The sequence below is a fragment of the Rhea americana genome, unplaced genomic scaffold, assembly GCF_003343005.1.
Source record: "Rhea americana isolate MKP2758 unplaced genomic scaffold, rheAme1 scaffold_225, whole genome shotgun sequence".
NCBI lineage: Eukaryota > Metazoa > Chordata > Aves > Rheiformes > Rheidae > Rhea > Rhea americana.
The window spans coordinates 589142-600253 of NW_028186341.1; the positions used below are offsets into that span (position 1 = coordinate 589142).

Genomic DNA, 11112 nt, shown 5'->3' on the forward strand with positions numbered 1-11112 from the left:
CGGGCCAGGCGGTGAAACCCTCCTTCCCCAACCCGCGGCGGCGGCTGCGGCTCCGCGACTTGGCCGAGCGGGTCATCGACGCCTCGCAGAACGAGCAGGAGCTCAACGAGCTGCTCAACGAAGCCCTGCTGGAGCGCGAGTCCGCGCAGGCGTAAGCGGTGTCCCCGCGTCCGTCCGTCCGTCCGTCCGTCCCGGACCCGTCCGAAACGGCTCCCCGCGGCCGCCGGCGGGCGCTGACGGTGCCGCCGGCAGGTCCAAGGGGAAGAGCACGTTCCGCCTCTCCATGCGCTTCGTGGACCCCGAGATGGAGACGCGCTACTCGGTGGAGAAGGAGAAGCAGAGCGGCGCGGCCTTCAGCTGCTCCTGCGTGGTCCTCTTCTTCACCGCCCTGGTGGAGATCTGCATCGACCCCTGGTAAGGGGGTGCTGGGGGAGGTCGGGCCGGTCCCCCCCCGTCCCGTCCCGGGCCTCCGAGCGCCTTCCTCTGCTCCCCGTGCAGGCTGGTGGCCAACTACGTGACCTTCGTGGTGGGGGAGGTCTTGCTGCTCGTCCTGACCGTCTGCTCGCTGGCGGCGATTTTCCCCAGGGTAGGAGCCGCGTCCTGGGTGGTGCTGAGCCCCTGCCAAAGGGGCTCGGCGTGGCGCCTGTGCCCGGGCACGTCTCCRTCACCGTTCCTGCTCCAGCCCGGTGGGGACGGTGGGCTCAGGAGGACACTGAGGTTCTCCGGGCGGCTGGTTGCCTTGAGAGCCGGAGGCACTGCGGAGGGGGCGTCCGCGCGGCTGGATGCGGCCCCGTCTCCTGCCCGGACCTCCTCTCCCCATAGGTCTTTCCCAAAAAACTCGTGGCCTTTTCCACGTGGATCGACCGGACCCGCTGGGCGCGCAACACCTGGGCCATGGCGGCGATCGTCATCGTGACCACGGCGGACATCGTGGACATGGTGAGGGGCCCTCCTCGTCCCGCGGCGAGGCGGGGACAGCACTGCCCGGGCTCCCGGCACGCCTGAYGCCTTCGGGCAGACCCATAACCGTGCACAGTGCCTGGGTGTGGGGCGCCCCGTGCTCACCCTGCCCTCCGGTCCCCCAGCTCAGCTGCCAGCARGTCTACGCCGCGTTCGGCAACGGGACGGCGCCGCGGTCAGGCGGCTGCGGCGAGCAGCCCAAGTACTACAGCTACATCGCCGTGTTGGCCCTGGTGGCCACCATCATGCTGGTGCAGGTCAGCCACATGGTCAAGCTGACCCTCATGGTGCTCATCACCGCGGCGGCCGGCACCGTCAACATCTACGCCTGGGAGCACCTCTTCGACCAGTACGACCGGCGGCGGGGCCAGCACGGCGCGTAAGGGGCCGTGGGGCACGCGGAGGGCAGCCCAGCGTGGGGACGGCCAGGCCCACCGCTCGCGGCCCACCCACGCCTTGCCGGCGTCTCCCCGGCAGGGCCACGCCTGTGCCCTCCAAGTACTCCATGACAGCGATGATCTTCGTGGTGATGCTCAGCTTCTACTACTTCTCCCGCCATGTGAGTGCCGCGGCCCCCGCTCCCCTCCCAAGGTCTGTGGCAGGATTGCCTCCGTCCCGCGGGAACCTTCCCGGCTGCGTCCAGCCCCACGTCCAGCCTTGAGTTTCCTGCACCCGCCGAGGGTTCGCACCTGGTGGTGGGAAAGCTCTGCTCTCCAGTGATGCCCTGGACCCCTCGGTGTAGCTCAGCGGCTTGCAAAGCCACCCTATTTTCCCACGCCAGGACAGCACTGTGGTGGCCCCAGGCCTGTGCCCACCCTGGGGACATCACGGTGCAGCTCTTTGCCTTCCTTGGGGCAGGTCTCACAGCTCCTATCAGTGCTTGGCCTTGTCCCTGAGCCACCCTCCAGCTCGTCACTGGTGCTGGCCGGGATGCGCCCAGCCCTGGGAGGAGTCCCCGTAGCCGTGGGGCACCCGGTGGCGCTGCGGCACCCCTCTCCTTCCCACCTGCAGGTGGAGAAGCTGGCCAGGACCCTCTTCCTCTGGAAGATCGACGTCCACGACCAGAAGGAGCGGGTCTACGAGATGAGGCGCTGGAACGAGGCCCTTGTCACCAATATGCTGCCCGAGCACGTGGCCCGGCACTTCCTGGGCTCCAAGAAGCGGGATGAGGTGAGGGGACGAGGGCAAGGTAGACACGGGCGCCCCACGGCCACAGGCACCTGGGGCGATGTAGCCTGGTCTCACGCACRGGGGCTGCTCTGGGGTCCCTCAGCAACATGGTAAAACTTAGCGATATGCCCCAATTTTTGGTGCAAGATCTCCAGATCTGTTGGACTTGTCTAGGGTTCTAACTGGGCCATCACTGGTTGGAGGGAGGTGACATCTTTGCCAGGGCAGAAGAGGCTTGCAGGGYACCCTAATTTTTTTCATGCATGCCAAGATGACCCAGGGGCTGAGGGTGCTTTGCAAAYGGGTTTGGGCGTGCTGGCGGTGCTGGGCTCACCCTCCCGGCTGCTGTGCCATCCCCAGGAGCTCTACAGCCAGTCCTACGACGAGATCGGCGTCATGTTCGCCTCCCTCCCCAACTTCGCCGACTTTTACACGGAGGAGAGCATCAACAACGGGGGGATCGAGTGCCTGCGGTTCCTCAACGAGATCATCTCCGACTTCGATGCGGTGAGTCAGGCTGGAGCTGACCACACAGGCCGGTGCAGGGCTGCCCTTGGCCAACATCTATTACGGAGTGCATCTGGGTGTCTCCTGCCATCCCGTCCTGCTTGTCCCATCATGTTTATCCCAACCAAGGCCCATCCCAACAACCCCAGAGATACCCTGGGGTARACCCTGTCTGGGGATAGGTCAGGGCTGGGCACATGGGCCTAGGTTACACCATGCCCTGGTGGGCAGTGTCCTAGGGTCCTGCAGAAGGACGTGGGAGCCTGCACCAGTGCCAGCCTGCACAGCCAGGGCTCAGCCTGGCTCCATCCTGGGGCAGGGAGACCCGGTGCTTCCACCCCGTGGTCCCCGGGACTCCATGTTCCCGTCCCGCTGCCGTGGCCCTGGGGTGCCTGAAGGTTGGTCTCCATGGCCCAGCTCCTGGATGAGCCCCAGTTCCGGTGCATCACCAAGATCAAAACCATCGGCAGCACCTACATGGCCGCTTCCGGAGTGACCCCCGATGCCAACGSCAATGGCTACAACACCAAGGTAAGGGGGTCCCAAGAGCCGGCGGGCACCGCCGTGGCGCGGCGTGCAGCAGGAAGGGCAGTCGAGGAGGGAGGGTACGCCTGACCCCCACCACTCTTGCAGAAGGAGACCCTCTCGGAAAAGGAGCGCTGGCAGCACTTAGCTGATCTGGCCGACTTTGCCTTAGCCATGAAGGTGACGCTGATGAACATTAACTACCAGTCCTTCAACAACTTCATGCTCCGAATAGGCAAGTCTGGCCGTGGGGAAGGGGGTGAAGGCCCCCAGGTGCCACTCTGRAGGGCAGGGCCTTCCTCTGCGCCCCCGTCCCTCCTACCCTTGTCTTCCTCCAAGCAGAGGGACATCTGGCAGCAGCCATAMTTTAGAGACTTGATTGCAGCTGCAGGCATCAAGGTTGGGGCAACATTTCTGCCCCGGACAGGCTGCCCCGACCCATCCCAGGCAGGGGGGTGGTAGGAGCAGAGCCCACTGGTGCTTCCTGGGACGGGAAGGTGGGTGATGTCCGGCTGTCCTCGTGCAGGCATGAACAAGGGGGCCGTGCTGGCGGGAGTGATCGGCGCCCGCAAGCCGCACTACGACATCTGGGGCAACACGGTCAACGTGGCCAGCAGGATGGAGTCCACCGGCGTGATGGGGAACATACAGGTGGGTGAGGACGCTRCGTGACAGCCCAATTCCGGGCGCCGGGAGCGGATCCCCCTTCCCGGTCTCGCCTCGCGTCCGCAGGTGGTGGAGGAGACCCACCTCATCCTGAAGGAGTACGGCTTCCGCTTCGTGCGCCGCGGGGCCATCTACGTCAAGGGCAAAGGCGAGCTGCTCACCTTCTTCCTCAAGGGCCGGGAGAAGCAGGGCTCCTTCGTCAACGGCTCCTCCGTCACCCTGCCCCACCAGGTGGTGGACAGCTCGTGAGGGCCCAGGCGTCCTGCGCCTGCTAGGGACCACAGCCACCGGCTCCGCGGCGCGGAGGGGAGCCGGCTCCGAGCGCCTGCCGCTCGCCCGACGTCCGGACGGGAAACCCGCCTCCAGGAGCCAACCTGCCCCCTCCCTCCYTTCCGACCGCCTCCCGCCAGGGTCCCCGGGAATTTGGGGGGAGGTGGGGAGATTCGCTCGATTTCCTCTCCGCCGGGGCTGGGCGGGCGGGAGGGGTGCGCGGCGCTGGGCGCGAGGCGGTGCAAGCTCGGGGCCGGACGGGAAGCCGCCGCGTCCGTGCCGCGCGCCGGCAGCGGCAGCGCTCGGGGTCGCTGTTAGCTCATCCAAAGTCCATCCTCAGGAGCGCAGGGAGCAGGCGAGCGCGTCGCCTGGGGCTTGGAGAGGAAACGGGAAAACAATAGTGCATTTCAGATAGCTATATAAAAAAATATATATATATATATTATATATATGAAAGAGCAAATCGATATTTATATTTTTAACCGTGACCGTTCACGCCCCGCGGCGGGGGCTCTCTCAGCCTGATGCTGCCCTGCACTTCGCTGTTGCTTAATGGAAGAGAGGACCGGGGACCKGCCGAGGAGGAGGAGGAGGAGGAGGAGGRGGACTGTTGTTCAGCCCGCGTTGTCAGGGTCGGAGGGAGTGTAATTACGCTACTAGTTTCTTGAATAGAAGTGGTTGAATTTCAAAGCCTGATTCTGTGTCTGCTGTGTTGCGGGCGGTGGCTACGGTGGAAAGCGCTTGGGCACCGTCTGGAGGGGCCTCGGGTTTGGAGGGGCCTCGGGTTTGGAGGGGCCTCGGGTTTGGAGGGGTCCGTAACGGGGAGGGCGGCTCTAGAGCCCGCCGTCCCACCAGCGCCGTTCGCGCCTCTCCTTTGGCGCAGCTCGGCCAGCGCAGGCATTGGGGCTGCATCCTGCTCCCCCCTGCCCCAGGCATGAATTTCCCTCCTTCCCCCMAAAAATCATAGAGAAGGAAAGAAAATCCGCGTTCGCTGCCCCTGCCGCTCCGTCCTCGCAGCCTCAGCACCCGGTTGATGGCGGGAAGCGCGTCCAAGCGCTGGGCGCCGTATCGGGAGCRGGCACGGAGCAGGGCGGGGGAGAGACCCGGGGCCGAGCCGCCGGGCGCGGACCGCTGCGGGCCTCCGCGCCCTGGACTCTAGGCCTGCAACCTGGGGCGAGCCCGGCTTTGCCACTGGTTTCCCTCGCAGGCCAAGCAGGGTCCAGGCCTCTTCCTCTGGGCAAGGTAARGAAAGATACCTTAACAGCAAGGGGTGCAGGACTGGGGCAGCAGGTTACACGCCGCACTGACGCGAAGAATCAAACAAGACTGGCATAAAAATGAGACAAAAGAAGAAACCGTTGTCTAAACTACACATTAAAAGGTTAAAAGAAATCAATAAAAGGAGATTTTTAAGTACTACAGTTTCTGCAACGCAGTATTTTTATTTGCGACTTCAAAAGCTCAAAGGAGATTTGAGTACTAGTTTCCATAACAGCGTTTTTATTAACAAGCTAAAAAAAAGTCCTGTTACAAAACCACAATTTTTTAAAGATTCTAATCCAAATTTGGAGCAAAAGTGAYGCCAAGACATCAGGAAAGCAGGCCTGTGCCCAAAGGGGAGGGCAACCGCACGTCCGAAGGCACTGCGAGAGTTCAGCGTTAACGCTTTGGGGGGTTTAACACTGGTGGTGCAGCCTGCACACGGGCACGGGGTGCTGCTGGCAACCACCAAACCTCACCGCTGTCCAAACCCGATGCAGTGGCCTAGCAAAATGATCCCTGTTGTCCCCTAATCCCAGGGTTTCACCTGACGTCTTTTCCTGGCCCTTGTAAGCAGGGGACAGATAACCCATCTGGCTCCCCGCTTGTCAAGGTCTGCTGTCTGGGTTAGTGCGCAGTGGTGATCTACAGGCCTGCTGCCCCAAAAGCACCAAGAGAGCAAAGTTTTAATATAATTTCTCATTCCAACGGCGAGCCACTTCCCGTGGCTACGGAGTCCTGTGGAACCACGGCACCATCTCAGAGAAACACTGCGCGCAGCTCCCAAACTACAAGGAACAGGCATGGCTCTGAGGAAAGTTTATCTGGAATAGACACCTGAAAGCCTTAAGGAAATATCACTCTCAAGACTCAAACTGGGTCAACTGCTGCTCAGCAGGTTCCCAGCCACAGTGCTGCAGTTCACAGAAAACATTCGCACTTCGAGACCACTCCGCGCGGGCTGGGAAGATCAGGAAATACACGGTACTGGGGAGGGCCGGACTCGCTTATGGTGCTTGATCCAGGCTTTCTTCAGGGCTGCTGAATGAGTCAAAGGCTTTGTGCAGAGCCACACGGCGAAACACGTCCGAGTGAGCTGCTGTCCTCCCTGCTAGAGACGCGGGAGCATCCGCTGGTAGAGAGAAGCCAACACATCAGTGGGGAAGGGAACACGTAACTAGTGTAGAATAACTGTTTGCTTCTAATTCTTCCTTTGTCCCTTAGGAGATTTTCCACTCTCCTTTTTGCCATCAATTTTTTCTTTCCTCATAACCCTTCTYTCTCCTTCCTAACGCTGTGTCCAACATCATCCCCGAGGGAGCTGAACGGCTGCAGAGAGCACAAGTGCTTCAGAAACACCCACAGCTGAAGGGCTGTTTGCGAGAGGACAAAAACGTGGGGATGCCYTAGCCCTCTAGCTGCTTTCCCAGCTCGGAAGACGCAAGCTGGGGAGYGAAGGCAGAGCTTCCCCTACGAAGGGCAGCCTACCGCAGGGCAAGAAGAACGGGAACTGTCTATACAGCGCACAGTTTCCCCTCCAACAGTGACCAGAGGAGCACCACAGGTGCCTCGAACCAGAGACCAGCCTGAGCTGCTCCTCTTGGAGCTCCACCTAGCTGCACCTTGGTTGGGCGCTTCACGGCCCAGCCAGCTCGCCCGGGCGGAGCGGGATGYCGGGCCGCTGGAGCAAGCCCACAGCTCTCCACTGCCACCGGCAGAGAAACAGGCGAGTGATTCCTCAACCCAATCCGATGTCCAGAGTTAACCAGTCATAAAAAGCACAGATCCAGCATTAATCTGTGACACACTGTTAGGGCTGCACCTGACATCCAGCATYGCAGGCAGTCTCTGCCGTATCAGCGTCACGGAAACGGAAGAGGGGGGAGGAGGTGGTACTGAGAAAGCGTTTCAGGCAGAAATCACTGTTGTCAGTATTTCAGAGTATCCCTGCCTCTTCCACAGGGGTCACAAACCTCGCTTCTGCCTCTCTCCACKCTGCTGTACCGCACACACATGCCAGCATGCCTAACGGCACAGCAGAGGCGATTAGGGTGTAGCTGCACAGCACAAGGCATCCAACACCAGGGCTCCGCCTGCACCTGCGGAGCGCTCGCTAATCGTTTCTCTAATTGCACTGAGAAAGAAATTCCTGGTGCTAAAGGAATTCAATCTTATCCCCCTACAACTCCTSTGTCACCCCACCCCAGAGACCGCAGGGCCGAACGCCAGCCCTTCGAAGATCAGAGACAGACGCCAGCGCCGTCCACTTACGCGTGCACGAAATAACGGCTTCGGTGGGGAGGCTGCGACAGAGATCTCCATAGAGCAGCTTCGCGCGGAACGGAAAGGCCTGTTTGTCTCCTGACGTGTTGTATTTAAAGACCAACACGTTACACAAGGAGTTCCTCTGCAAGGTTCCTTCTAGGCGGTCTGAAAAGCGTTCCTGGAGGGACAAGGACAACCTCTGCAACAGCGAGCCATAGAGGGAGCCCCTCAGCATGGAGCTGGGCGCTGGCCAAGAGCAGCGTCCCCACGCTGTACTTTGAGTGAGCCGTGGGTGAGGAGGGCCTAAGGGTGTACACGAAATCCTAGCACGTTCCCCATTTCGCAAGCGCAGGTTTCCCCAGCACTTCTGAGGCGGACGCACTCACGTGGCTTTAAGATTTCGATGAAATCTCTTTCCGTTCTCCCTACCCTTCCGCTCACAYGTACACAAACAGGACTGTGAGGGTAGCAAACCCTTCCCTCAGAGAGCTTAACGCGAATGTTAGCACTCAGAGCATCCTGACAGGGAACGTGGCAAAAGCTAAGGGACTTACTCCAGTGTAACTTACAGTTTTGTTAAAACTGAGTTTGAGAACACAGGAACACGTGAACTGTGCTTATGACACTTCACTTTGCTGCTACACGGGTTTGGAGGTACAGCCTCGTTTAGCTGGGAGATGGGAGGGGAAGATGCTCGCTCTGCACTTTTAGGTCATCTCAAAAAGTCTCTTGGTACGCAAAAGGGAAAAGGACAGCTGAACATCACGCTGGGCCACTGGTACCTGTAACTGGTCAGCCTGGTACCTCCTCCCAACGTAGGCGTTCAGGTGGTCGGACAGCACAGACAGGAAGCGCTTGATGTCTGTCTGCAAGTACTTCTTGGCTAGCTGCTCCAAGGGGATAAAGACGGGGACAGAGTGGCGGCGAATCTGCACCTCCAGCTTGGTGACGAGGTCCARGTAGTAGGAATCCAGGTAGGTGCCCTCGTAAGCAGTGCTGATGCAGAAACACACGCCGTGCTTGGTCAGCTTCCCACTGATCCCTTGGGTCCAGAGAGAGGGTTTACTTAGCAGCATTATAGCTCGTTGCCACAAGGAAGCTTCGCGGGGGCAATAGGGACTGCAAAGGAGCTGTATCCCCATACACRAAATATGTTACACCAGCTCAGAGAGGTCTCTAAGAGGATTAAAGACTTGGAAGAGTTTAGGTACACCAAGCACAGCAACCTTTTGATAACGGACTCCTAAGAAATGCAAATATTATTGAYTGGTAGCTTAAGTTCCCAATGACTGAGTTATTCTGCCACCTCCAAATGCGTTCCGGCTCTAGCGTGGAGAAGAGGCTGCTCTGGTGTCCCAAGCAGCCCTGGGTGGAGGAAGGCAGCATTTCACTGCTGAGGAAAGGATCGGGTACGCTCCTGAGCTCAACCCACCTGCATCACGGCAGGACTTGCTTCCCTCACACTCTAAACTAAAAATAAAAAAAAATAAAATAATGGAAACTAAAAATAAAAAGCAGGTGCAGGAACACATGAGAAGAGTATGCTGGCTTTGCAAGCTTGCCTGGAAAAGCCAGACCCATGGGGTATTTAACTGCCTAACTCCCAAAGAGCTAATGAGGACTAAAGTAGTTGCACACTGTCCAGAATCTAGATCATAGTCTGAACGATGCAGTTCAGCAAACAACAGGCTCTGCAACACCCCAGAGGCCTTTTGTGTGGGACAGGGTACTGCAACGTGATTGCTGTTCCAGCAGCTTCAGACCTGAAAGGCTTAAAGCACAATAGAAGCATATTAACAGGGAAATTACACTTCGCATCAAGGTCATCCTCCAAAACCCAGCACCCCGAAAATGCAGCCATCAGCTGACCACAAACAGGTCTTGGGATGTTACCTGTGAGGTAGAAGACTTGCAGCATGGCCTGAACATTTTTAATCTTCCACTCCAGAACGGCCCGGTCACTGGGCCGGGCTGCGTCTGAGACGCCGCTCGTCACGACCCCTTCTTTCTCGAGGAGCTAGAAAAGCCGGAAGATGAGAACCACAGCTCAGAGTTACTGACATAAAACGCGTCCCTGTCAGGGACCACGGTCAGGCTACAGGGAGGTAACTTGGCTCTGAGATAAACACGAGAGCATTTCAAGAAGAAGAGGGGGAAAAGAGAGCTTGGAAACGGCCACACAACCTGTAAGCAAGGGGACCCAGCAGGACTGCACTGTACTGGAAACAGTGGGCACCAGGACTATATGTTACTTAAAAAGGGAAAATAAAAAATAGCAGCTGGCTGTACTCTGTAAATAAGCTCAGCAAACCCGCCTTAGGAGCGCGGGAGCGTGCCGGAGCCCTTTGCTGGGCCTCTGCAGCGAGCCCGCTCTCACCCTCTGCTGCTGCAGGTCCACTTTAGCCCGCAGCTCATCCCTCCGAAGCCTCAGCTCCCGCACTCTGGCTTTCAGCCTGGCCAGTTTCTCCTCTTGCTGCTCAGTTTCCTCCTGCTTTAGGGCTGCCTCATGAGCCTGGGCCTCCAGCATTTCCAGATGAGATAACACCCCTGCAAGGAAGAACACGACACGCTCAAAAATCCAGGCTGTGCCTACTAGCTGTTCACACTGTGATATCYAAAACAAAGCAGGCCCAGTAGAGATACACAAAGCAGCTCTCCAGTGGGGCAGAGGAAAGGCAAACTTCTGCTAAAAAGGCTTTTGGGCATTTAAACAACAAGACCAGGCGCTAGCAGACGTTAAAATAAACACCCCATGCAGCTAGCTAACTTCCTGAAGGACAGACTAAGGCAGCGAATGCACCAGTCTTGATCCCCAGAGACCCAGAACTCCCAATTTTGTTTGCTAACCTGAGACACAGAGCAGTCAGGCTACGTGTCACCCCAAGCTGGCCATGAGTGAACCAACGCAAGCCAGGAGGTCGCTTCCGGTCCCACRTGTTTTACAGGGACATCCTGCAGGGGAGCACAGCTTGCCCCCTGCGCTCTAGGCACCCCTCTGCGTTAAAGGGCAGCTCACCATCCTGCGAATATGCTCTCCCTTCTTCTACTTTCCTTCGCCGCTCTCGAGCGAGTGGAAGCACAGACATTGGGCAAGGCAAGCCCTGCTCTGCCGGGCGCTGTCCCAGGACGCAGCGGCGTGGGGGCCGCAAGAGCTCTGCTCCGCAGGACCTCTCTTTGCCTCGCACTCTTGGGATGGGGCTCCAAAACGCTCAGCGGACAGGCCTGGCTCCCAGGCAGGTGCCACGCAGAGATGGACCTGTGGGACAGCAGCTGAAACGGCACATCGTAAACCACCATTTTTTTTTTTTTTTTTTTTTTACAAATTGCCCCTTTTGCACCACCCCTACAAGGAAACCTCCCCCTGAGGGGCTGAGTAGGATTGCCAGCCCCAGGGGAGCTGCCGGCAGGGCACACACAGACATCGGAGCCCCAGAGAGCCCAGGGGGCTCGGTACAGTGACCCTCTGGGAGCTTGACTGGGCCCTTCCCA

At 59.0% G+C, this 11112-nt stretch overlaps 2 protein-coding genes across 2 annotated transcripts in view; one reads left to right on the forward strand and one right to left on the reverse strand.

Annotated features, from left to right (window-relative positions):
• ADCY3 (adenylate cyclase 3) overlaps window positions 1–4276 on the forward strand; it is a 10807-nt gene extending 6531 nt beyond the window's left edge. The window contains exons 9-20 of the mRNA XM_085305679.1: window positions 9–151; window positions 253–414; window positions 499–586; window positions 823–939; window positions 1086–1339; window positions 1438–1519; window positions 1972–2130; window positions 2491–2637; window positions 3055–3168; window positions 3271–3397; window positions 3689–3813; window positions 3895–4276. Of these exons, the coding sequence (XP_085161805.1) occupies window positions 9–151; window positions 253–414; window positions 499–586; window positions 823–939; window positions 1086–1339; window positions 1438–1519; window positions 1972–2130; window positions 2491–2637; window positions 3055–3168; window positions 3271–3397; window positions 3689–3813; window positions 3895–4077 (1701 nt within the window). The 3' untranslated portion in view covers window positions 4078–4276. The remainder of the gene's footprint in view (window positions 1–8; window positions 152–252; window positions 415–498; window positions 587–822; window positions 940–1085; window positions 1340–1437; window positions 1520–1971; window positions 2131–2490; window positions 2638–3054; window positions 3169–3270; window positions 3398–3688; window positions 3814–3894) is intronic.
• Window positions 4277–5515: 1239 nt separating this feature from the next.
• CENPO (centromere protein O) lies at window positions 5516–11080 on the reverse strand. Its single transcript, XM_085305634.1, has 7 exons — window positions 11040–11080; window positions 10640–10893; window positions 10001–10170; window positions 9517–9640; window positions 8406–8665; window positions 7630–7801; window positions 5516–6490 (listed from the first exon to the last, which is right to left on the reverse strand). The coding sequence occupies exons 2-7, from the start codon at window positions 10707–10709 to the stop codon at window positions 6366–6368; spliced, it is 921 nt and encodes a 306-aa protein (XP_085161760.1). The 5' UTR covers window positions 10710–10893; window positions 11040–11080; the 3' UTR covers window positions 5516–6365.
• Window positions 11081–11112: the final 32 nt, after the last annotated feature.